The sequence below is a fragment of the Balaenoptera physalus genome, assembly GCF_965194825.1.
Source record: "Balaenoptera physalus genome assembly, chromosome: 21".
In the NCBI taxonomy this organism is placed as follows: Eukaryota; Metazoa; Chordata; class Mammalia; order Artiodactyla; family Balaenopteridae; genus Balaenoptera; species Balaenoptera physalus.
The window spans coordinates 39,916,706-39,940,934 of NC_138902.1; the positions used below are offsets into that span (position 1 = coordinate 39,916,706).

At 40.6% G+C, this 24,229-nt stretch overlaps 1 protein-coding gene across 1 annotated transcript in view; it reads right to left on the minus strand.

Moving 5' to 3' along the window:
- The window catches only part of VEGFC (vascular endothelial growth factor C), a 97,725-nt gene extending 83,069 nt beyond the window's left edge, over positions 1–14,656 (minus strand). The window contains exon 1 of the mRNA XM_082444106.1: positions 14,142–14,656. Within this exon, the coding sequence (XP_082300232.1) occupies positions 14,142–14,297 (156 nt within the window). The 5' untranslated portion in view covers positions 14,298–14,656. The remainder of the gene's footprint in view (positions 1–14,141) is intronic.
- Between the last annotated feature and the right edge of the window lie 9,573 nt (positions 14,657–24,229).

Below are 24,229 nucleotides of genomic sequence, written 5' to 3' on the forward strand. Positions count from 1 at the left end.
CATCCCTGCCTGATCCTGACCCCGTGTGGACCAAACCCTAGCTCAAGCGCCATCTTTTATTTAGCAAAATATGATGCTATGACCCAACAATTACTATTATTATTTTAGGTTATTATTATTATTTTGGTTTTATTATATTGTCTTTTTTAATCTTTTTGTTATGTATCAAAATGAACTTGGTTTGTTAAGTTATAGAAGTTTCATAAGGTATTACTATTTATAGCTATTAGATTATGTATCTTTAATTAATGTGTTTAATTACCGACAACCCAGTTAGTATTAATTTCATTAAAAATATTTCATACTTTGATACTTATTATTTGGCATTACCGCACAGGAGATGTTTTAAATTCATTGAATTTTAACACTGTCTGGGTGTTGTAATAGCTTTTTCATTGGCCTAGGTAACCAGTTGTCACTTTTTGCTTAAGTCTAAGTTCCTGTCTATATTTATGAAAAACAAGTCACTATTATATATATGTGAAACTTTTAAAGACGTAAAACAGTTTACATCTTGGAATTTTATAGAATTGTTTTCCTCAGATTTTATTTAATACCTTAAACACTGGCACACAGAAAGCAATAACTGCTTGGTGAACACATTAATAAATCTTAGAAAGTGACAGATACAGATATAAAAGCTACTCTTGCTATATGCGAGGTATCTATTTTATAGTCAAAATATGCCTAGAAATCTAGTTCCTTAGCTCACTCTGCTTTAAGTTATAATCAAAGTCTAAATAATTCTTCAGATCTAAGAATCTGATGTCTTTTCTATTTATAATTCAAAATGAAATAGATTTTCATTTTGCCCACAATCATAATCAGCAAAATATTGAACTTTAATCAGAATAATTCATGAATAGGAACAAAATGACACCTGGGGAACAGGAGACAATGTGATTTCACATGTTGGTGGTCTAGTTGTGGCCAGCTCAGCTTTCTCATGGTACATGCATTTGCTGGTGAGCTTTGATGACTAAATCATGCTGGAAGTTACCAAGAATTTCTATTGCTATTTGCTCACAATCATAATTGCAAGCAAGAAAGACAATGCCAAAAGTAAAGAAATAACATATTCAGGAAAAAAGCAAATAATAGGACCCTCTTCTACAAAAGAATGCTACTGGAGGGAAAATTGTTCCTTAAGATGCCCTAAATAAAAGAAAAAAACGTATTCTTTCTCCAACAAGAGCCCGCAATCCCAAATTATTTAGTACTACAACATCTATTATAATCACATTTTGATTAAATAGGAATTACCTAATTAAATAATTTTGATTAAATCATCTGGCCTTGAGAGCAAGTTATTTTGTTGACCAACTAAAGACTTATAAGGGCTATTATAAACTATGTTCATCTCTTAATTACCAATCTCATTGAATAGAAGTTTCAATAACTAAACATAACCCAGATGTATTTTAACTATGCTTCAACTCCCTCCTGCAAAACATGTGCTATAATCCAGAACACCCTCTGCTCTACATGCACAGGAACTTACTTTCTCAATTTCCTGAGAGTGCCTCATTTTCAAATATTCTTTCCCCTCATAAACTCTAGATAGATCCCCCCAAATTTTCTGATTACAAATTGTAGCAATGAATCAGTTTGACAAAATTATTATAAATTTTACATGTTGTCAAACACTGACTTCCTTCCTCACCACCAAAAACAAAAAACAAAAAATAAAACAAACAAAACTGATGAGAGTTTGGAAAAAATTCTGGTTCTTCAAACTAAATGCACATACTATATATATATACTATATTTATGGATGCAGTGTATGCACTAAATTTATCAAGCCATAAACCAGCTAATATTACACTAAAATTGAAGCCACCATAATATAAAAGCATCATTTATGCATCAAAATAGTGGGAAGATGTATTGAGGTGAAATGATAACAGAGATTGTAGAATCTGATTTTCCAAAAGAATTTAAGTTCAAATTTAAGAAAATCTAATCTCACTATAAATGTTAACATTCTTTGTAACATGACATTTTTATTTTGTGCCACAAGGTGATATAAACAATGAATAACTCCTGTCAGTAGTGGGCATATATATTTTGTAATGAGCAACAGTTGTTTACAGTGTGTTTAAAAATATTTACCTGCAAAGTATTATGTATGAGTAAAAATATGTAATAAAGGGAAAGAAAAGAATGTGCAATTTATACAGAAGGGTATGTAACATGTGTCTGATATTTTGGTTTTTAATAGTGTTGCCATATCTATCAGCACCCTGGGGCATGTCATCAAGTGGGATACTTTGCTTTGGAGTGAAATCTTAATTTCTAAATCAGGAGTCTTTTTAACCTTCAAGGGAGACCATGATGCTAGAATTACTGTACATTTTTCCTACTGCACATAGGACAGGACAGCTCACATCAGTGGAAAGGCAAAGCACCTAGATAGTTTAAAAAATGGATTTAATAAACAAAAGTGATAATAGTTTAGGCTTAGCAAAATAGAAACTGTTCTGAAAAAGACTGAACCTAAATATGGATAGACTGTAATGTTCCAATGAACTGGTAAAAACATGCACTTTCAGGGATTTATGTACCACTAGGTCCCAATGAAACTCACAGAAACACATACTGAAATCCATACTTATGATGTCTTAGTGATAGTTTATTAAAAATTAAAAGGTTTTAAACATATGTATATTTAACTGGAACTCTTAACATTCAGACTAATGGCACTTGACCGGTTGACATTTTAGATAGCTATCTTTTAAAACTCATAATCCATTCTCTAAGCAAGTATTTAATACTTATGTGTCACACAGAGTGCACATGGCTTAGCATACAGTTCATCTGAATATCACAGATTTAACGTTAGCACACCTCCTAGTTTATGAGTTACCATTCCAATTTTGAACAGAAAGTCAAATTTATATTAGCCTAAGTCAGTCCTGGGTGGAGGAAACCCATGTCCAGCGCTAAGAGGATTAGAGCTAATAAGTGGAACAAATCAGGCACGTGTGCTCTCCTCCCTCTTACCACTGTAGACACACTGCAGACGTGTCAAATTGAAAATCAACATTAAGGGCAACTTGAATTTAAAAAATTGGCACATGAAGGCAAAATTTGAATCTCAGGTGTTTTCTGCTAAAGGAAGCTTGAGGGTCCTTCGTGTGACTCTGTCCCCAGTTTAAGATTGCAGAAGAGCCTGCACTCTCAAGTAAGCATGACACAAAAAGGTAACACCGACTTTAAACATTTTCATCTTTAATTCACTAAGTTATGCACCATGGTATCCTATACAACAGTAATATAACTACTTACAGTCATCCCTTGGTTCCAGGATCTCCACAAATACCAAAATCCATGGATACTCAAGTCCCTTAATTTATAAATGGCATAGAACAGTCAGCCCTCCTGTACCCAAGCCACTGGTTGGGTTGAATCCTCAAATGCGAACATGGGGAGACTGACCGTACGCTATGCTCATGTAGCTGTGACACAAGGGTGTGTTTTCCTAAAGTAAAACAGAATAAGTCTCCAACTGAGCAGCCCTCGCTGCTACCAACGTTTAGGGGAAAAAAATCATTTGCACTAAAATTTATAATTATTTGCTTAATCTGTGTATGTAAAGCAGCTTCAAATTACCCAACTTTCTAAGTGTAATGGTTATGACTCATGAATAATTTTGGCCTTGATAAAATTCTAATTTGGCATGGATGGACATCAAAATGAAAAGACCTAGTATTCAAAGGGAACAAACAATGAATCACTATCATCCCAAAACTAAAATTTTGGCTCTAAGACAAAAGAATTTGTTTGTTTTTTAGGGAAGTCATAAATGTCAGGACCCGTACGCAAACATGAGTCTAAAAAAGTGTTCCATTTTTCAAAACATAAACTTGGAAGAAGACTTTCAAAAGGATAAAGTAATGAAATACACACAACAGACACAAACGAAAAAGAAGGAATTAAAAATATTCCATGTGGGCAATGCTACTGTAGTAAAGTAACCCATAGTGGTTTTAAAACAGCTTCATGCTGGTATTTGGTATTAACTACTTCCAAGGAACTTTGAGTGAGAGGAAATAACAAGCTCTTTTACAGATTATAGGAATTTAATCATAGAATTCATAGCAGCTGTGTGGTCACTCCAATTAAAAGAAAATCAAGACTATTTTCTTTAAGATTTCAGTCTAATGTAATTTGCCAAATGTATCCATTCTTTGTTTGGACTTGGGTGGGTGGTTTGATATTAGGGGGAAGAAAAGACTCCACTTAAGCATAAACAAGGAAAAGAAAAAATGTACTATTTTCTTGAGGATAGGTTATAGGGCCATCGCCAACACTTCTTTTTAAGAAAGGTAATTATTTTTGCCATTTCCGAAAAAGGTATTAAACCTTTGAACACCAGCTGGCTGAGGAGGTGATAAGCATCTGCGTCCCGTCTTCCCAGTCAGTTCCCGGGAGGGAGTAAGCGTTGCCTGTCTCCAAGTGGCACCAACTCATATATAGGAGAATCTTCCCAAACAACCACAATATCAAAGTCTGCTCTTTTTTTAGAAATTTTCCACCCATTTCAAGTATTTAAGCAAGCTGGAAGCAAAAATATTATTAATTTTATGAACATTTCCTCTCCATATAAAAGAATATTAAATAAGCAATGTTATTTTAATTGTTTCTGACCCCCCAAAATAAGCATAGCACTTTTATTAGAAAAATAAATTAGAATGAGAATGAAAAATGACTGTGAAGAAAATTAAACTTTAAAATTGAATACTATAACTGGAGAAATATATCAGCATTTAAATATAAAGCATCCTTAAACCAAGAAACGAAAATTACTTTAAAAATAGATCATACCAGTACTGCATGTATGTAGGGATAACGTGTCTAGACTTATATAGATAATGTATTATCTAATTCTTTAATCATTTACATATTAGCTGAGTATCTATTTAGTGTTCAGTCCTTCCTTCCAGATTCAGTCAGCAAAACTTCCTCTGTTTAGAAATATGGTATCTGATCAAAAGTTCCTAAAATACTCCAACTAACATCTGTACTGGAATCATAAGGAAGTGAATACTTTCAAGATGTTACTGAGTAAAAACATGTTCTTAGCTCTTGAAGAGCTGGGAGCTGTATCCACCACTTATTCTGAGTTTCCTCTTCCCATCTGCTCACACGCCCTCATCACCATCAATTGTTCAGCACCAAGAAATTCATAGTGTTTCCTGACTGCCTGGCAAACTGGCACATAGAACCAGCAAATAAAATCAACTCTTGTGAGCAAATGAGGGAACTCAAGGAACGCAGACTTAGACTTGGAGAAGGAAAGTATTTGCTCTAAGATTCATCTCAGTGACAGCACAGACCGGACACTTTATTGGTTGCCATTCCCAAAGCGGCAGGGCAATCACACTTTCTGAACAAATTTACACAAGTTTAACTCTTCATATAACCTTCCACCATTACATTTTCATTACATTTTACTTGGTGAAAGTATATTTTTCATCTTTTAGCTATTCTGGGATGATTTCACTGTTAATGCAGAATACACATTTATATCTCTCCCATGACGATTAATAATATAAAGACGAGATGTTTACACATTAAAGTAGCAACAATAGTCTGTTTCTTTAATAGAGATTTAAACTTGAAAGCATTTAAGCTTTGAAGGTATTCAGGACGAGTTCATGTGAAATTATATGGCATTATAATGCCCTGTGTACCGAAGTCCTTTTTACCCAGTGACTTAAGTATGCAGTTTAGGGCATGACTGTCATGCCCTATTCCTTGATTTGGTGGTCTAAGGCCAGAGCTGTCGTCCTCAGGGACAGACACAAACCCTGGCACACCGGAGAGGTGGAAGCATACCATAAGCAGATCTACAATACATAGCCTTCCTACACTGAATGATCAAACACTTTGGATTTCCCCCAACTGTCTCAAAATCAAACACCAGCATTACATCCTGTTCCCGTACTGTAGAAATCAGGACAACTGCTGGTAAGCTTACAATAATAAAAAAAAAAACACATATATAATAAATTAGGCGGGAAGGGGCTGAAGAATCCCTCTGAAGAATATCACTGTTACTTCACATGCCTAGGACATAGTACTTATGTCTATGGTATTTTTCTGATGATGAAACCTATCTACTTAACAAAAAATATACAGAATGCTTACTATATACCATAGTTCTAAAGGAGATTTCATACACACACACACACACACATATATATATATTTCTAGCCTTCACCACTTATAATGCATGCATTACTATTGCATAAAAGGTGGTGAAAATGGTACTCTGGGGACCAAGTTTTAAGGTGAAATACATTATAAAATAAATGGCTAATTAAAATCTTTACAAGTATAGAAACGGTAAACCACATCTTTCTGATTTCCTCTAAAATATTCATCTCCTCCCGACCTGTCCAAACCAGGACAATGTTGAACCTACCCTTGCTGAGAAGTCTGACTTTTAAACTCTGAAGCACTGTTATTTACACAAGGCTGTGCATCTGAATATTCCCTCTTTCATTACGTCCATTTTATAATAGTTGTCTTTTGAGTTTGAGTCAATTTTCTGCCACATTAAAAAAAATTTATAACAGAAACTACAAACTAATCGTGTCATTTACTTGATAGCTCATTTCTACCCCCTTTTTGCTCTTACCAATAGGAATACTTGTAAGCAGATTTAAAGTGAAGGAATTGCTAGGACACTTCAGGGTTCTCTCGCTCTGTTTCTTTTTTTTTTTTTTAATTGCTAGCTGATTTAGGAATAAGTGTATGAACGATGGAAAATCTAATCTCATATATTATGATTTTTTTATATTCTTTCAATAGATTGTCTAAAATATTTAGCTCGGCAAGAAAGAACACGTAAGCCATTGATGGCAGCTTGAAGAACCATGAAGAGGTAGATTGTGTGTGTGTGTGTGTGTGTGTGTGTGTGTGTGTGTGTGTATCTAAGCGTGACCACTGTTTACATTGCTTGCTCTGTTTGGAATTCGAGCCAGAACGATGACTCTTATTAGTATATTTTATAAATGTTTCTGGACAGGATGGTGATGGGTGCTTACATAAGTTAAGTGGTCACCACTGCCATCGTCAGAAATCCGGAGCATATAGAGGAGTTCAAATAACATGTATGCGTGGCCAACGAAGTGAGGAGAGCAGTCACTGCCAGACACCTCCAGGAAGCCTGCAGTTGAAAATGGCTTCTGGGAAGCTGCGGACCAGCTTCTAGACACTTTTCTAGACACTTCTGCTCAGTGATGCCGGGTTAAGTTCCTAAAAACACCACTTCCAACATTTCATTGAAGAACCTTCAGTGGCTCCTGTTGCTTTCAACCCATTCTCAAACATGGGTCCTGCTCCTAGGTTTCTTACATTTTCTACAATATTCCCTTCTGTTTCCCTCGAAGCTCTGGGCTCTCCAGCCAAAGGGGTCTGCTCCCAGTTGCCCGAACACCCCCTGACCGCAGTGGCATTACTAGCCTCTGTACTCTGCTCTCACACTTCAATATCCGAAATACCCCTCCCTCCCTCCTTTCCGTAACCAGCATCTACCCGCTTTTCACAGCTGACTCAACATCACCCCACCTTTCCCATGACTGCCCAGGCATCCCCCAGAAGCCTAGCCAACGACTTCTGGTAAAGCAGGAGACTCTTACAAAATCCCTTATACTGTCTGCGTTTATAGTTTAACTCATTTCTGGTATTTTTAATGAGTAAGTTTCTTGATTCCTGTTATAGACAGGAATCACTCACTCTACATTTTTTGTATCACTCACTTCATTGTAATTTCCTGCTTAGAACTGAAGTTGCCGCTAGTGAATTAAAATGCCCCTGAATTGAAGATTTAAATATGAGAATTTGGAGTGAAAAGTACATAAACCTGGTTCTAATGGGTAAAATGGAGGTAGGGGTGTCCACAGGGCCTCCTTCTTGAGTCCTTCCTTTTCCCTTCCAGGCTGTCACTGAGGCAATAGGTGACTGAGGAAGGAAGCCCTTTGGAAAAGAGCAGCTCTCCAATCCAATCCCTTACCATAAGCCCTGGGGATTGCATGAACTTCAGATCCCAGAATTTTCAAGAAACCCAGTACATATACATTTTAATTCTCCCCCAACCCCCAGCAAGGTCTATGGCAGCATCTCATAAATACATTACTATTTCTTCAATGAAGTTTAGATATATTCAAACTTAGAGGAAAAATAAAGACTATAAATAGCTTTATGTCAGATCAGATCAAGGTTATAGCACCAAATAATTTATGAAAATGAGCTTTGGGGTTTCAGAATTGCAGAAAAGGAATCATCAGGAATCCCTTCTAATATCTGAAAGCTACTAGGGTGCTATCAGTACCAGGAAAGGGTAAGAATCCACCGGCAAAAGGTATTTTAATTTAAGGTGCCTATTTGATTCTATGATGGATGCCCAATAAAGCGAATTAAATCAACACAACTTCTTCTCTCTCCAACAGGTAAACTAGGAACTCTGAAAAAAAAGTAAATCAATTGAGGATTGGAAGCACCTGAATAATCTGGCGGAGGAAATTTCAGAAGAAACAACTACACTGACAAATCTAAAATATTTACAATAAATTTTAGTGTTACATTATAAATCAAATGAACTATTACCTCTTATTGTTTAAAGTTCTCTGCTACACTAATATTTCTAATGTGAAAAATTAATGATACCTTAATTCACAACTTGTACAAATCTGAAGTGACAAATATGTGTTTTGCAACAAAAAGTAGGCCTGTGTAGTACTTAAAGAATGCTCTTATCCGCCAGGAATGATGTAACAGGTGAAAGGGGGAACAATGTAATGTTTAGAAGTTGGAGGAAGTATCATGCCTCTGCAACTGAAGTCTGTTCTTTCCAAATCCAATTAATCCCGAGAGGTCACTTGACATAGTAAGATCACAATGTTTCACTGAAGTTATATTAGTGCAACTTAGAAACTCTGTTCAATTATCGTTAGGAATTCTTGTTAGGCCTCTAGTTCTGCAGCCATTCTTACAACAGTACTACGGCTTAAGCCAGTTGTGATCTATCTTTAATCAGAGGGCACCACGTGGTGAACCCTGGAAGAAAGTCCAAGTTTCTCTCAGATTGTTCCACTGTGGGGAACGTGGCCTAAATAAAAGTAATGAGGGGGCCCTCGCTGTACAGCAATACTTCTCTCTGCCCCCTTGCATGCTGCTACAACTTACAGGAGGAAGTGGGTGTTTAGCAAAGCCCAAAGGCTCAAACCCATTACCACGCTTTTCTAAAATACATGCTGCAAAAGTTTTTCAAAAAGAAAAAAGCTCTATTTTTGCCCCTGGTTGAGTCATTTGAGTCTTCGATTCGTCATCTTTAATAAAATATAATAACATCCATCTCCGGGAGACGTAGTGAAAAACAAAATGAAATTAACTTATAGATACTCAGGACATTACAGATATAACCTAATTATGTCAGACTCGGAGCCTCTAACATGAATTGATGCAGAGTGAGGTAAAGAGAGGAAGAGGGTTCAAAGGTTTCCACTTTCACAAACATTTCACATATCCCTAATATTGAACTTCCTTTCTAAAGATTGATGGTTGGTTACTGTGAAAAAGTATGGGTATCTGAAGTACATCAGAGAAATATCATGAAGCAACAAGAAGCACAGAGCAGGCTGCAAGTAAATGATTAAAAATTACAGCCACATTTATGGCCTATTTTACCTGAATAAAATTTACCTTATTTCTAATGCAGGGTAATAGGATATGCACACTGTTAATTTTCCTTTAGGGATTGTAATAATACTTGTCAAGAGCTCAAAAAGTTCTTTAAAGTTTAAGTCCTATTGATGCTAGACAGTTATTTTCCTTTTATGGGATGTAAATTTGTAAAGTTTATTTTACTTCTCCAAAGAGTCTTAAGTCTAGTAAAGTCTTAGGTGACTTATGGAATAATGCCTTTAGCTTCCAGCATACATCAGTGAAAACCAGTCTCTTCTCTTCTCTGAAGTGCAGTAGGACCAACATTTTCCTATGGTTATAATACTGATGCCAAGGTTAATTTCTCCCACTCCCTTACTTTTCATATTAATCAGTCACCAGACCTATGGGTTCTTCCTGTGTAACATCTCTTTCTTCTGTCTCCACTGTCCCCACTCTGCTCTATTTGTCACTTCCCTTCTAGACTATTACTGCTGCCTCTCAACCAGATCAGGCCCCCAGCAAAAGTCCTTCTGACCTCTAATCAATCCCATAAATGATTTCCAATAGCCTTCTTACTACCTATGTCTTTCAGGTGCTTAAATCATGAATAACCCCCCAAGACTCACAGCAAGACTCCCAGCATTCAAGTTCCTTAAACTGATTCAGGCCATATACATTGTGATCTCCATCCAGCTTGAAAGCTTATTCTTATTTAAGAGTCTTCACTGTTACTCTATATAACCCCTCAGCTGCCGTCAAACACTTCTACTTGCCCTCTCACTTTCTCACTCCATCCAAGACCTGAAAGGGATGCCTGTGTTTGATGTAGTCATCTGCTGGAAATTCCTATCCAAGTTACAGCTCCAGTTCTGCCCTAAGTCAAGGCACCCACACCAACCAGGCCACATGGATGACTCTCTTGCCCAAACTTGAGGACACAGACATCGCTTTGGTACTCTTCCTCCAATAACTCACAGTATTTTTGTGCTTCAGGCTTTATTCTCCCTGCCTGAGTTGCAAGCTCCTTGAAGAGAGGAAAATGGCTTATGTCTTTTAAGATGCCCCATGCCTAACAGATTACCCTGCAAACTCAGAAACTATGTAATGAATATGATAAGACCAATGAAATTAGTCATTGTTACACACCAGAGATACTGAGTGTAAGACTGTCACTGTGCGTGAGAATGACTTAGGATGCTAGTTAAAAACGGATGTTCCTAGACCCAAGTCCAGAGACTGGCTGTTCTCAGGTAAGGAAAAAAAAAAAAAATTAAAGACCTGTAGGGAGTTCAGATGCAGTTAGCACAAAGATAGTATTCTGAGAAACACTGCCACTGATTAATTTGAAACAGTAAATAAAAAAATAAAATACCAAAGTGTGCAGAATTATAAATGATGAGAAAAAAAATAAGGCATGTTACAAAATAGTTGCCATCATTAGGAAGTTTTTTTTGTGATAGTCACCGTAAACCATATGTACTTTTACTATGTTAATTGAAAACAGCTATTCTCATTAAAGCAACTAGTGTTAATACTAAGCTAATCATTTTTTTTGCATTTAAACTATAAATGTAGGGATATTTAAAGTTATTTATGTAATACAGAAAATTAGATAAGTTACATTTGTCTATGCAATAATATTTGATCTTTTTGATTATTCACTTGACACAAGATTGTAAATCTTTAAGCTTTCTTTTGTTGAGTTCAATCTTTAGTAACAAAGGCATTTGCAATGTAAGATATGCTCTCCTTGCATTTACTACTCTAACAACCTGTAAGGATCTAGGTATTTAAACTCCCAGTCGAACCCACCTTTTGGAATAGAAGCATATTTCATGATATGAAGTAATGAAGTAATTCCTCCTTTTGTTAATCATAAACCAACCTTTCTCTTAAAACCACACTCAACTCCAACCAACCACAGTGAACTGGTTGTTCTCAGGTAAGGAAAAAAAAAACCAACAAACTCTATCTAATCTCACGTTGGCAAACGATTGTAGTTAGTAATCTAGTGCTTTTTCGAGGTTTTGCAGGTTTCTTTAGTTTGATGATAATTTTATATATTTCCTCTTTTATCCCCATCATGTGTAGTTAATTTTAATTATATAATTAGGCAATACTTTGCTTGCCTTACTTTTCTGATGTTGACTTGCTTGCACTAACATCCTTGGGAAAAACACTGTAGAAGTTTTTAGTAAGTCTACAACCATGAATAATTAGAAAGAGGAACCTAATAACAGTAAATATAGGTCTAGAAACAAGGAGATCTGGCTTCCATTTGTGATTTTACCTCCAATTTTCTGTGTGGCTTTGGGGATGAGGTGAAGAATGGGACGGCTAACCTTGGTTCACACCCTGTGAGCGGTTTTCTATTTTATTTTAATATTAAAAAACACTTCTGAAGTGTAAATTACCAAAAATCTGCATTTATGGGGGATTATGCATATCTAGCGTCTTCTATTCACCTTCTGAAATCTCTTCTTGGTGTTTATGTAAAGCACAGAAAATTAACAATCAGCTCCCGTCCAGGGCTTACGTCCAAATGAGCGACTAGTCTTGTCCACTAGGGAGAGACATGGAGTCTTTGGACCACGTGTCTTGGCATTTTCACGGCAAGGACACAGCAGCTCGCCGGAGGCATTAATGACACACGCCCTCTCAGGCTGCTACTCAACCACTGGGGGACACTTTGGTGCGGGAGTAACACTCCGCCTTGTGGTCTGTGGAACCCAGAGCCTTAAGCCGAGGTGCCGTCACGTGGAAAAGCGTCCACACCGCACACAGAGTTATCAACCCATACTCACCATACAGAATATATAAGAGACGGTCAAATATGAAAAGCCAACAAGAATGCACAAAGATTCTCATGGCAAAGGAAAACTCTCATTACATCACCAGTGAAGACAATTTTGGAAACTAAAAACACATTAACTTTTATCCTCTAGCCGCATACAGACGTAAACACAGGCACACACGGGCCCATCCATCCATTCAGGATCCACCCAGCAGGCAGCGACTCTCACACAGGCTCTAGGCTTATCAGGACAGGCTGGTCCTTTCACCTCCTATTCCAGGCTTTCTTGTTAACATAGGCAATAGGGAGGAGTTGCCTTCCTAAGTCATACTTTCAATAAATAGTTTGAGGAAACAGAAAGTGAATCGATACCATGAAATCCAAGGCATTTAAATTACAGGAAGTGTTAGTGGGTCTAAGGTTACATTTTTGTGGCATTTGAGGCTAGGAAGACTTTCTCAGGGCAATAATTACACCAATGTAAATATCTGCGTTGAAAAGTATTTCACAATGCACATAGAGCGCTCTTTTCTGAACTTTCATGTATATGTTTCTACTCCACAGTTTTTTTTCCCCTTGAGCCCACTGAACGACAAATTCCAATATTTCAATTTTTTTTCCCAAAACTTAAACACAAAGGTATGTTGGTTTTTCGAAACTCAGTCTTCTCAATCTTACAGCGTATTTCAAAATAAAACCGGGAAGGCAATTTAATTTGTACACATTCGATAGATGCTAATCAATAAAGTCAACTCAAGGGTGGCAGTGGCACACCCCCGGCCCTTCACTTGCCATCAGGTGAAATAAAGTGCTGCAATCTAGTTCCAGCCAGGGGTACTGCCAGTGTGTGAACCGAGACTTCCCGTCTTCTGTGGAAGACAAAACTTCTCCAGGAACTTAAGAACTCTTCTAAGCATACTCTCCATCCTTAGGTCAGTTCTGAACTTTTAAGGTAAATAGATACTCTTTCAGGAGATCAAGGGAGAAGCGGGCACCAATACGATACGACACTTGAAAATCCGAATGTCTCAACAGTCTCCTGGCAACATTTTTTAGGCAAAGAGTTAAACATCGCATGTTAAAAAACCAGCAAGGAAATCCACCTTACTTTTCAGTACCTGACGACCGAATTTCAGAAACGCAGCATTTACTAAGTTGAAAAGCCATGCCTGATGGTGATCGGAGATCCTGCTGCATCTCCAGCACGACCAACTGCTCCGAGTGAATCTGCAGTCCGAGGCCCTAAAGCCCGGTTCCTAAATGCCACATCGGAGGAATTCTGCAGGAAAGCAAGCCCCGGAGGGCTGCTCACCCAAGCCCGGGAGCCGCTGGAGTCCCGCTAGCCTGCCAGGGAAGAGCAGAGCCCACCCGACGGCTTGAACTCGGGCTCTCCCCGCGCCGGGGTCCAGGCGCGCTCGGCGCACCGGCGGGGGCCGCCCTCCGGCGGCTGCACGAGCGCTGTCACCGGCCACCTTCCGGGCCCTTCGCTCGCCTAACTTGCTGTCCTATTTTCTAGGAAAACCTTCCTCCCAGAAACCCTACCCTCGGCGCGGTAACCGTGGAGCCCAGGCACACAAGGTGAAACAGGAGCCCGCCCTCTGCGCACGTCCCGGGTCCTCAGCGACCCGAAGCCCCCGCGGTTCGATCCCGCAGCGCACGGGCGCGCACCCACCTTGGCCTCGCCCGCGTCCGGCTCCGCGTCCGAGAAGCCGAGTCCCGACTCGAAGGCGGCGGCAGCGGCGGCGGCGGCGGGCGCCCGGCGCGGACCCGGGAGCAGCGCGGCGGCGAACAGGGAACACGCCAGAGAGAAGAAGCCCAGCAAGTGCATGGTGGACGGGCCGCGAGCGCGCGGGGCCGGGCGCCCCGGCGAGGCTGCCTCGCGGCTCGGCCCTGTCCGCGAGGGCCGCCCGGGGACCCCGCGGAGCCGCGGCGGCGGGAGCGGGTCCGGGCTCGGCGCTCCCGACGCTGCGAGCCGCTCTCCCGGCCGGCGCCCGCGAGGCGACGGGGTCAGGGCAGAGCCTCACAGGAAACCGGACATCCGAGCGCCCAAGGCCGCGGCCCGCCAGGCAAGGCGAGGCGAGGGCGCGGGAGGACGGCGCCCCGCTCGGCGGCTCGGCGCGCGCCTCGGGGAGCGAGGGGGGCAGAGCCGAGACGCCCCGCGAGGCTCGGGCCCTGCGGCGCCCCCGGAGCCCGCGTGCCCCCGCCCTCCCCTTCCCCGCGGCGGGGCGAGCCGGGCGGCCGGGCGGCGGGAGCGGCGGCGAGGCCGGGGAGCGCGGGGCGCGGGGCTGCGCGGCGGCGGGCGCAGGGGCAGGGCATGGCTGACGCGCCCTCTGCCTGCGCTTATGTGAGAGAAAGCGGCCGAGGGAGGGAGCGTGCCGAGCCCGGCCGCCCTCCCCTCGCCCTCTCCTCGGAAGCGGCTCCCCGCGCTCCGGGCCGCGCCGCCCGGCGCCCCTCCCCCCGCCCCTCCCCCCGCTCGCTCGCGGAGCGCGGCCCGGGGCGCGGGCGGCGCGGGGGCTCGGGAGCGCTGGCCCCGCGCGGGGAGGTGGCTCGGGAGGAGCGAGCCCGCCCTTTGTCCTCGGCAGCCCGGGGGCTCCGGTCCGAGTCCCGGCAGCCCGGCCCTGGGCGCCCCGCTTGAGGGGTGGAAGGAGCCCCGCACTCCAGAAGGGGCGAGAGAAAGTCAGCCCCGGGCGGAACCCCCGCCCGTTGGGCCCCGCGGGGCCCGGGGCAGCCGAATGAGGGCAGGCCGCGGGGGGAAGGCCCGAGAGCGCAGACTCGGGGCAGATGCGGAAGGAGCAACTGGCTCCTCACCGAGAAGCTTCGGGGCGGCGTGGCTTTCAGTGAGAAAGGGAGTGACGGCGAGACACGTGTTAAGCACGCTGTCGTCGGAAGCGACAAATGCTGAAGGCGACAGCATCTCCTGGTTGGCAAGGCACCCCGGGGCCGCTTGCCCGGGGTGGAGAGGCGACTTTCCCATCTGAGGCAACGCTCTGCAGGTTCTGCAACTCCCCTCCCGCCGGTTTACTTGAAGCCCCGGTTCCGCCCGGGACGGGAGCCCCCGCTCTGCGCTGCGGTCCATTGCCCCGTTTGACGGTCAGCATCGCTGAGAAGTGCTTCCTCCCATCTGCCCGTTGCTCTGCCTTCTGGACTTTACACCGTAAAGCGAATCTAACTTCCTTATGTGAGTTCTTCAGATGCTTTGAAAGTACCTGTCGTGTTCTCCCTACGCTCTCCCTACGCTCGTATTCCTCCCCGCCCGCCCCTTTTTAAAGACAGCTCCAAGCTCCCTCGTCCACCATAATTTAGTTCTCCATGTTCTTCAGATAGTGAGCGCCCCAGAACGTGACTCAGTACTGAAAGGGTTCCAGCAAGCCTTCAGAAAGGGTCTTCCTTGTCCAGACATCGTACATGTGCTGATGCCGCCTTGGATGGAGTTTATTTTCTGGCAGCCAAATCAGCGTTGACTCACACTACATTGAAAATCAACTGAATTCCTCAGAAATCTTTCGTGTGTACTACTGTTTAGTCACGTCCCCGTTACCCTACATCTGTGAAGTTGGTTTGCTGTGCCCACGCTTTGAGCTTCGTTGCTTCTCTTCGTCAGGTGCTGTCCCCTCAGAGCGAGTCCATCATCGTAGCTTGCTGGGGTGTTTGAGGGTGCTGACGCTGTCAGGGTAGTAGTTCTCCCGCTGTCTTCCTGCTTCTCTGCCTATTTGATTAATTTGCCATATTTGTCTTCAGAGACCGATAAAGCCCTGGAAAGGGAAGAAGAGCTAAGGACAGATCTGGGTGGGATTCAAGTAGACGCTGGAGCTTCCTTTTAACCATTCCCTCTTCCACTGGTTCTCAACTTTGATTGCGCTTGGAATACCAAAAGGAGATTTCACAAACACGCGTGCCCGAGTGCACCGTCAGAGATTCTGCTTGATTGGCCTGGGGTAAGACGTGAGCATCAGGGTCCTGATAGGCAACCAAGTGGAGAATCTCAGGTGTTTCCACCACTCCCGGAGCCTCGCATAGGGTGAGGACTGTGAAATCAACAGAACCAGAATGTGTCCTATTGAGCATGTTGTTCGTTTTCTTTGAAATACAGCAGTAAGCACATACAGACTTTATTTTTTTTTCCCCTCTCAAAAATGTTATCTTCCTACTACAGTTATTATTTTAAGTAAAGGAAATCCTGCAAAAAGTATACCTGAGTGGGGAAAAAGAAATCAAAAATCCCAGAAAACAGTCCTGCGTTAGTTGTTTCAGGGCTTCTTTGTTTCTTTGTTTGTTTGTATGTTTTGGTGTTTCTTGCTTACCCCCTAGAAAATGTTTCTTACCACCAGCACACTCTGATGCATAAGAAGGGCCTTTTTTCTGGTTTGTGAGTTCAGCACTAGCTTCACACAAGACCTGTTTTATAACCGGGCTTCTAAAACGATGATTTTTCCAAGAGCGTTCCTCAGTGGAAGGAAGTTGAGGAAGGGGAGTTAGGGAGCGGGGCTCCTCTTGTCCTCTCCCCAGACCCCAGCCAGAGTGACACCTCTTGTCTGTCTTCTGTATTGGGTTTCTGTTTTGTTTGAAGGCACATAAGGATAATACTGTATTCGTTCTGTGTTCTCCAGTATCCATTCGGACCATCTTCTTTAGTTCATTTATTTCTGATTTCAGTTATTCTGCCCTCTTGCTTCTGTAAGTTTACTTTGTTGCTGTATTTCAAACTTCCTTAGTTGAATTCTTAGACTGGTTGTCTTTTGTCTTTCTATTTTCTGATGAACATACTTTAAAAATATGTTTCCATCTAAATTCTGCTTTACCTGTATATTTGCCACTTTTGGCCTGTTGTGCTTTCTTTGCTGAACAGTTGTAAATTTATCTTAATTTCCTTATGATTTTTTTCTTTACCTGAAAAGTTATTTTATTTTCTTTTTCTAGTTTACAGACTCATGGAATTTTTGTTATTAATTTTTAATTTTATAATATTTAGTTGTATTATAGATTATGTTGATTTTAGAAATGCATTGAGGCTTTCTTTGTGACTTTTGTACATGCTCAGTTACTAGAACTCATTCTCTGTGCGCTCTCTTTTTGTTGGATATTAAGTTTGAGCTTATTAATTATAGTATTCAAATCTTGTTTGGAAGTGGCTTGTTAAAATCTCCAGTTATAATTACTGACTTTATTTTCTGGTTCTAACTGTAATTCTTTCAGTTATTTCTTTATATAATTTGATGCTATATTGCTAAGTCCGGGAGGTTCATGATGACTGTATCTTTTTGATGTAATTTTCCTTTTACTAGTGTATAATGTCCGTTTTTGTAACTTCTGATGATTTTATTTGAAATTCTACTTTCTCTAATATTAAAATCTTAGTCTTTGAGAATTGAGACCATCTGTGATCATGACTTAGATAAAATGATGGAAACTTAAGTCAACGTGATTTAGTTGTTCCTTCTAGGAAGCTTTCGCCTGGGAAAGATAAGATTGTAAACTAATAATTAAGTCCACTGTTTGCTTCAGGAAATGCCCACAAATCTGTATATTGAAGATAGCAATCTCACTCTGACAAACACCCTGCTTGTCAATGACATTTTGTTTATCAAGACCCTCACTCCCCTGTGTCAGCCAGTCCTAAACTACTACATCATGAACTTTGCCCAGTCCTACTCAGTTCTGCACTTTTGCAGACCCACTTTAACCTACTCAAGTCCAGACCCCAGAGTCCTACAATTATTCTACTTAACTCTCTTGAAACACTGCTTAGACTCTGTCAAAATGGTATTCTCCCGTACTGCAATAAGTTATACTAAATGTGACTTTTGTTTGTTCAAAGGTTTGCTGGTGATATTTTGGGGAGTTCAACGACCTGGACGTCCTACCAAGATCCCATTGATACTTCCCTTGCTGCTGAAGCCTAAGACCTTCAATTCAGAAACAGGGGAAACCATTGAGGCCTACAGTGAGGGGGTAAGTCTCACACTGGATCTCAGTTCCAATTTCTCTTTGTCAGGCTACCAAATGCTAAGTGTATCGTGTCCCCTAAGAATCCCTTTCAGGAATGCTTTGATTCTTTGATCAGATTTGAAAACAGTGTATCCTTGGTTGAAAGCTGCCTCATTACTACGACGTTGCTTTTTGTCACTACTCTTCATTACTTTCTGTTGGTAGTTGATAGCAGGAAGTTCATGTCCAAACCTTCCAAGAGCTTAAGATTTGTCAGGTTTGCCTTTGGAGATTGCCTAGCCACTAGGTTGGAGAGCCCAGGACATAAGGTGAACAAACCACTGATTGGACCGACTGTCGCCAGACTGTCATGGGTTTGTCTCAGACTAAACCCAAGCTCCTGTCTCCTGCAGGCCAGGTTCCTGCCCCGTACATATAGGTACATTCTAATACATGTGAGCCTCTTTCTAAATGGCATAATTTTACCAACAATTATATAGCATTTCAGTGGCCATTTGGGGAAACTTTTCTTGAGAACAAAATGGTTCCTTTGAGAAGTGCCTTAGAATGGACATGGAGTAGATCTCCAAACTTTCAGTGATCTGCATTTTTTTTTAATTGTTTAAAGGAAGCTTGCAAGAGAAATTAAGATTCCACAGTTGCCTCTCTAACTATTCCGTGGAAGAGACAAATGAAAAATGCAAAAGGCTATCTCTCTTTTAGATCCGCCCAAATCATAACTTGAATCTATTACAAAAACTTTCATTTTACTATCCCTCTTCTTCCATCCCGTGGCCCTCTCTTATCCTTTGCCCCTACAGTCTTTCCGACTAGCTTCCCTTTCCTTCTGGTCAGCCAGAAACTCTAAAAGCTGAATTGGCTCTGAAAGTTAACCAGATCAGAACAAGCCCCTTATGGTGGAATTTAAGCTCTGGTCATGGTCTGACCTGAAAGTGGTTTTCAAAGACTTTCCAAAGCCTAGCCGGGTCGGCAGAAGTTTAGAGAGCAATTTGCAATAGTTCTAGGAACATGTAATTCCGGGCTCCCAGATCTACATCAATTCATTTATATGTTATTAGGAACCACATGTGCAATAAAACTGAATGGAAAAGGCACTGTGAATACCCTGAGTATGACTTTAGAATCCTCAAATTCCATAATAAAACCAGAGGAATTTAGAAAACTATAAATTATTAGACAACGTTTTTGGAGAACATGCTCCAAAACAAACAAACAAAAAGATGAATACACTGGAGACTTTCAGGATAGGCTCTTTAACACATTTAGAAAACATTCAGGTGTAGCTCTTGGAGATGATGTGGCCACAGCTCTTTCCCCATTTCCTCTGAATGGCCTTAAGTCAGAAATAGGGGATTTAATAGACAAGCAAAAGCTGGAATGGAAAATAGTCCTATTGCCAGACCTCCAAAACTTTGATGAGCAAAACAAAAGGGGAAAAAAACGGAAATCAATGGAAGCTACTCCAGTATAGTACCAAGCACTCAAATTTCCCATTTACCCTTCAAATCCCGAAGACTAACTGAAGAGTGTTCTTTGCGACACAACCTGTTTTGGAGGATGAATAGAGTTATTGAGAAACATCACATGAGGATAATCTCTGTCACCTTCAGAGGGACTGCTTGGTGTCACCAGAAGCCTTCAACTGGAATGTTGCAAAAGTTTTATGCCAAACCCCAAGGAGGATACATTGATCACCGTACTTTCTCGTGTCGTTGAGAAAATTGCATTAAGGTTGCTGTTGCTGTTTGCGTATCTCACCTGCACCAGATTAACCCCAGGAAAACTGTAAAGATGGGACATGGATGAGAACTCAAGTCTCAGGATACCCTTGAACACCTGCAAATGGGTTCTACAATTACACCTTGTTATGGAGTTTGAACGTCCTACTCAATATGTGCTAATTTTCAAGGTGGAACAAAACTTTTGTTTGCTGGAAAGGTATGGTTCGGACGGTAGCAAAAAAGTTAACTTGACTTTGAGTTTCCAAACTGGAGAATTCCAACCTATCTCTCCACCATTAGAGGCACTCATTTTACTGGGATACTTACTGGAGAACTTTGCAAATCCTTGCTGTTTACTCAGAAATCGTATTGGCCCTATCACTTCCAATCCTCATGAAAAGCAGAGAAAGTCAGTGGTATTTTTAAGGTCAAATGTGTACTCACTGACTCTCGTCATAAAAACACATCACAGGTTTTCCTTTAAGGCTGTGTATTTCTCCCCCAGTTTGGGGGTCTACCTTGCAGATGTGGCAAAACACTGTAAGGAATTCCTGCAAGCAATAAAACCAGTCTTATCACCAAGAAGTATGAGTTGCCTTTCCTTCATATTCTCCGAAGTGGCCTCTACATGCCCTAAAAAACAGAGACTTTGTCATCTGGAAAAGACACCATTAAAAAAAAAAAAAAAAAAAAGGCCTAGGACCCACAATGGAAAGGAACTGTTGGGTAATATTGACCACTAGAACACAGTTAAACTCCAGAAAGTGAAAACCTATATTCATGTGTCCTAGCTAAAAAAGACACAGGGTTTAACCCACTGACAACAGAATTGACATCCCTTTAGGACGCTTAAAATTAGGGATTCTTAAGGAATTTTTAGAGGCAGATGGTCTTCAGATGGAAAGAGCTTGCACCTCAGGGCTTTGTGTCAAGACGGTGATTGCAGGACATGACCAGCTTCCACTCCAGACCTACAGAACGAGATTTAGATGACTGTGGCTATGCTTGCATCTGCATACTTTTTTTTTTTTTCTTGAAGCTGTTTTTCCTTAGCTATTTTCTTACATGATTGTAGCCTTAAGGTTCTGGGTAGTTAACCAACCATAGTTATTTCTTAACCAGTGAAAAGTCAAGGTCTCTAACTTTAATATTATTTCCTCTCTCTGTAGTCATTTCTTGCTATGACTCACATACTGGGAGACATGTGTGCATGTTTTATCCAAAACAACCAACCAAACAAACAAACAATAAAGTTCTCTGTTTTGCACACATTTCCCTGTGAGGGCCAACCAGCTAGTGGCAATCCTTTGTTAGGAAGTATTTGGTTTTATCCATAATTGGACTCAACCACAAATTGGCTCTTTTTGTGGAAGAGAACACAACAGGACAGGTAACCAAAATTAAAAACTCCTTAGAAACAGAGTTTCTGCCACCACTGAAACCATACTCAAGGACCATTTCTCAGAGATAACGTCTATAAACAAACTTTCATGGAGGAAAGACTCAGAAAGGGAACAAGGAACAGATGGTTTGTATTTAAGACCTGTCTCACATTTACAGATCTTACAAAGAAGGCTTACTACGGAGGGAATTTGATTGCCTATCAGATTTACCCTGAGTGACCCTTGGTGAACCTCTCTTCTCCACATGGGGCTTATGGGAATAGTATATTAGTTCATATATATAAAGAATTTAAAATAATACTTGGCATTTAATAGTCCCTCAATAAACTTTGGATAGAGCATGAATAATAGTTACAAATTCATATATAATTGTAAGTTATTAATGTCATGTCTGATATATTTATCTTGATTTCTTTCTTATGTTTTTTTTCACCCTTGTATTTAAATGATTATTCAAATAAATATAAAATTCTAACGTGGACTATCTTTTCTTAAGCACTTTGCAAATGCTATCCTGTGGTATTCCTCCATCAAATAATGCTACCAAGAAATCTGAGAAAAATAATCATTTATAGCCATATAGTGACTACTAATGTATTTTTATGGGTTTCACATATTCTAATGTATTTAGTACTTCCAACCATCTTATGACATAGAAATTATTATTATCTTTATTCTATAAATGAGGAAGCTGAGCTATGGGGAAGTTAGATATCTTGTTTAATTTTAGAGCTAGAGCTAGTGTTCGCCAGATTCAAAGTACTCCGGATCTGGCATCTAGGAGATCAAGCACTGCCCCCTACTGCCTCCTAAAGAACGTTGATATGATGCTTTTCCTGGTTTCATGATCTGCCGTTTCTTGTTGGGAACTTTTAGAATGCTTCCTTTGCCTTTGATGTTATTAAGTTTTACTGTAGTATGTCCAGAGTGATTTATTTATCACCTCTGGCACACTTTGGGATCTTTCAGTCTGAGTTCATGTTTGTTTATGGGTGTATGTGTGTGTTATATCTGTGAAATGATGGATCACATGTCTTAAATAACTTATGCAAGCTGTTATATTTTCCCCTTATATTTTTCTAGGATTTATTGTATACAGATACTGACATTTAACCTTTATTTTCATGTGTGTTGGCTTTTCTTGTGTTTATTCCATCTATTCATCCTTTCCTCAGGCATTCTAGAATTTTTCGTCTGATTTTGAACTTACCTTCCATGGTTTGTGTCAATGATTCTTCTCTTTCTATGTATATATACATATGTAACTTTCCTGCCATGATTCACCTGTTTTATAAATCACTTTTTTGACACTTTCCTGTGATTATTAAAGGATTATTGAAATTCCACCACTCCCCAATTGTGATTGTACATCCTACCCTCACACTCAAGAAAGAATAGTGGAAAACCAGTTCATGAGTGTGATGTTATGAGATTGAAAATTTTGATTGACTTTTTGAAAGCATCTAATTTACAAACATGAGTCGTATAATCATTATAATTAACAAACTACTTGTGGCCCATCTCATAACTGATTGGAACAATTGGTGTTCATGCTACTGTTTTTCAGTGTCCGTGTGCTTATAGCATTGGTTCCAAACTGCCTCCTATGGGATGCAGTTTCTTTCACAATATTATCACAGCCCCACCTTTCTAGCTTAGTTTCCCATTACTTTCCTTTTATGTGTCCTGTTTGCCAGCGCTGCTTGAAGAATTCTCATTCTCCAGTCATACCAGATAAACTCTCATGTCTGGGAATTTTTTAGCTATTTCCATAGGAGGAACGATTCTTTCCAGTCTTGAGGTTCATTGAAATACTTTTTTTTAAGGTCACGGTCAAATATTTCTTTCTAATCCATCAGAATGAATTCTTTTCTCCTTTTGTCACTAGAGCACTCTAATATAAATCTTCATTTTTGGTGTGTATTCCGTGATCTACATGTACGTTTCTCTCCTTGGATGCTTATTTCTTAAAGGTATTTTCTCAATGATGGGCGTAGTGCTTGGAAAATTATAAACATTTAGTAAATTCTTGAACGATGAGTGAGTCTCTTGTTTCTCTGATTAACCAAAGCACCGTTGTTTCTTCTTTTTAGGCTCTTTCTCTTTCTTCTTTCCTTCTCCTCCTCCTCCTCCTGCCCATCCTCCCTCTCCACCCCTTTCTCCAAATCACAGTCTGATAAAATTATATTTGCCTCTGCCTCAGCCCTTGCATTTAACTGTAACCAGCTTGAATGTAGGGACTGGATCTCCCTCATCTTGGTCTTCCTTGTAACGTTAGCACAGTGGTTTGTTGAATGTAATTAAAAGTGAGCAAGGAATTTGAAACAAAAACTTATTTATTTATTTATCCATTTCTTGATTGATTGATTCATTTATTATTTTAACAGCTTTTTTCTGAGATATAAGTGACATACCATAAACTGAACATATCTAAACTGTGGAATTTGATACATTTTGACATATGCACACACCCATGAAATAATCACCACAATCAAGATTGTGGACCTATTCATCACCTTCAAAGGTTTCTGTGTGTTACTGCCTTCTGCTTTCTCATCTCCAGGCAACCATTGATCTGTTTTCTATCAGATAGATGTGTGCGTTTTCTAGAATTGCATGTAAACGAAAGCATACAGTATGTACTCTTTTGGGTCTGACCTCTTCTTTTCAGCATGATTATTTTGAGATTC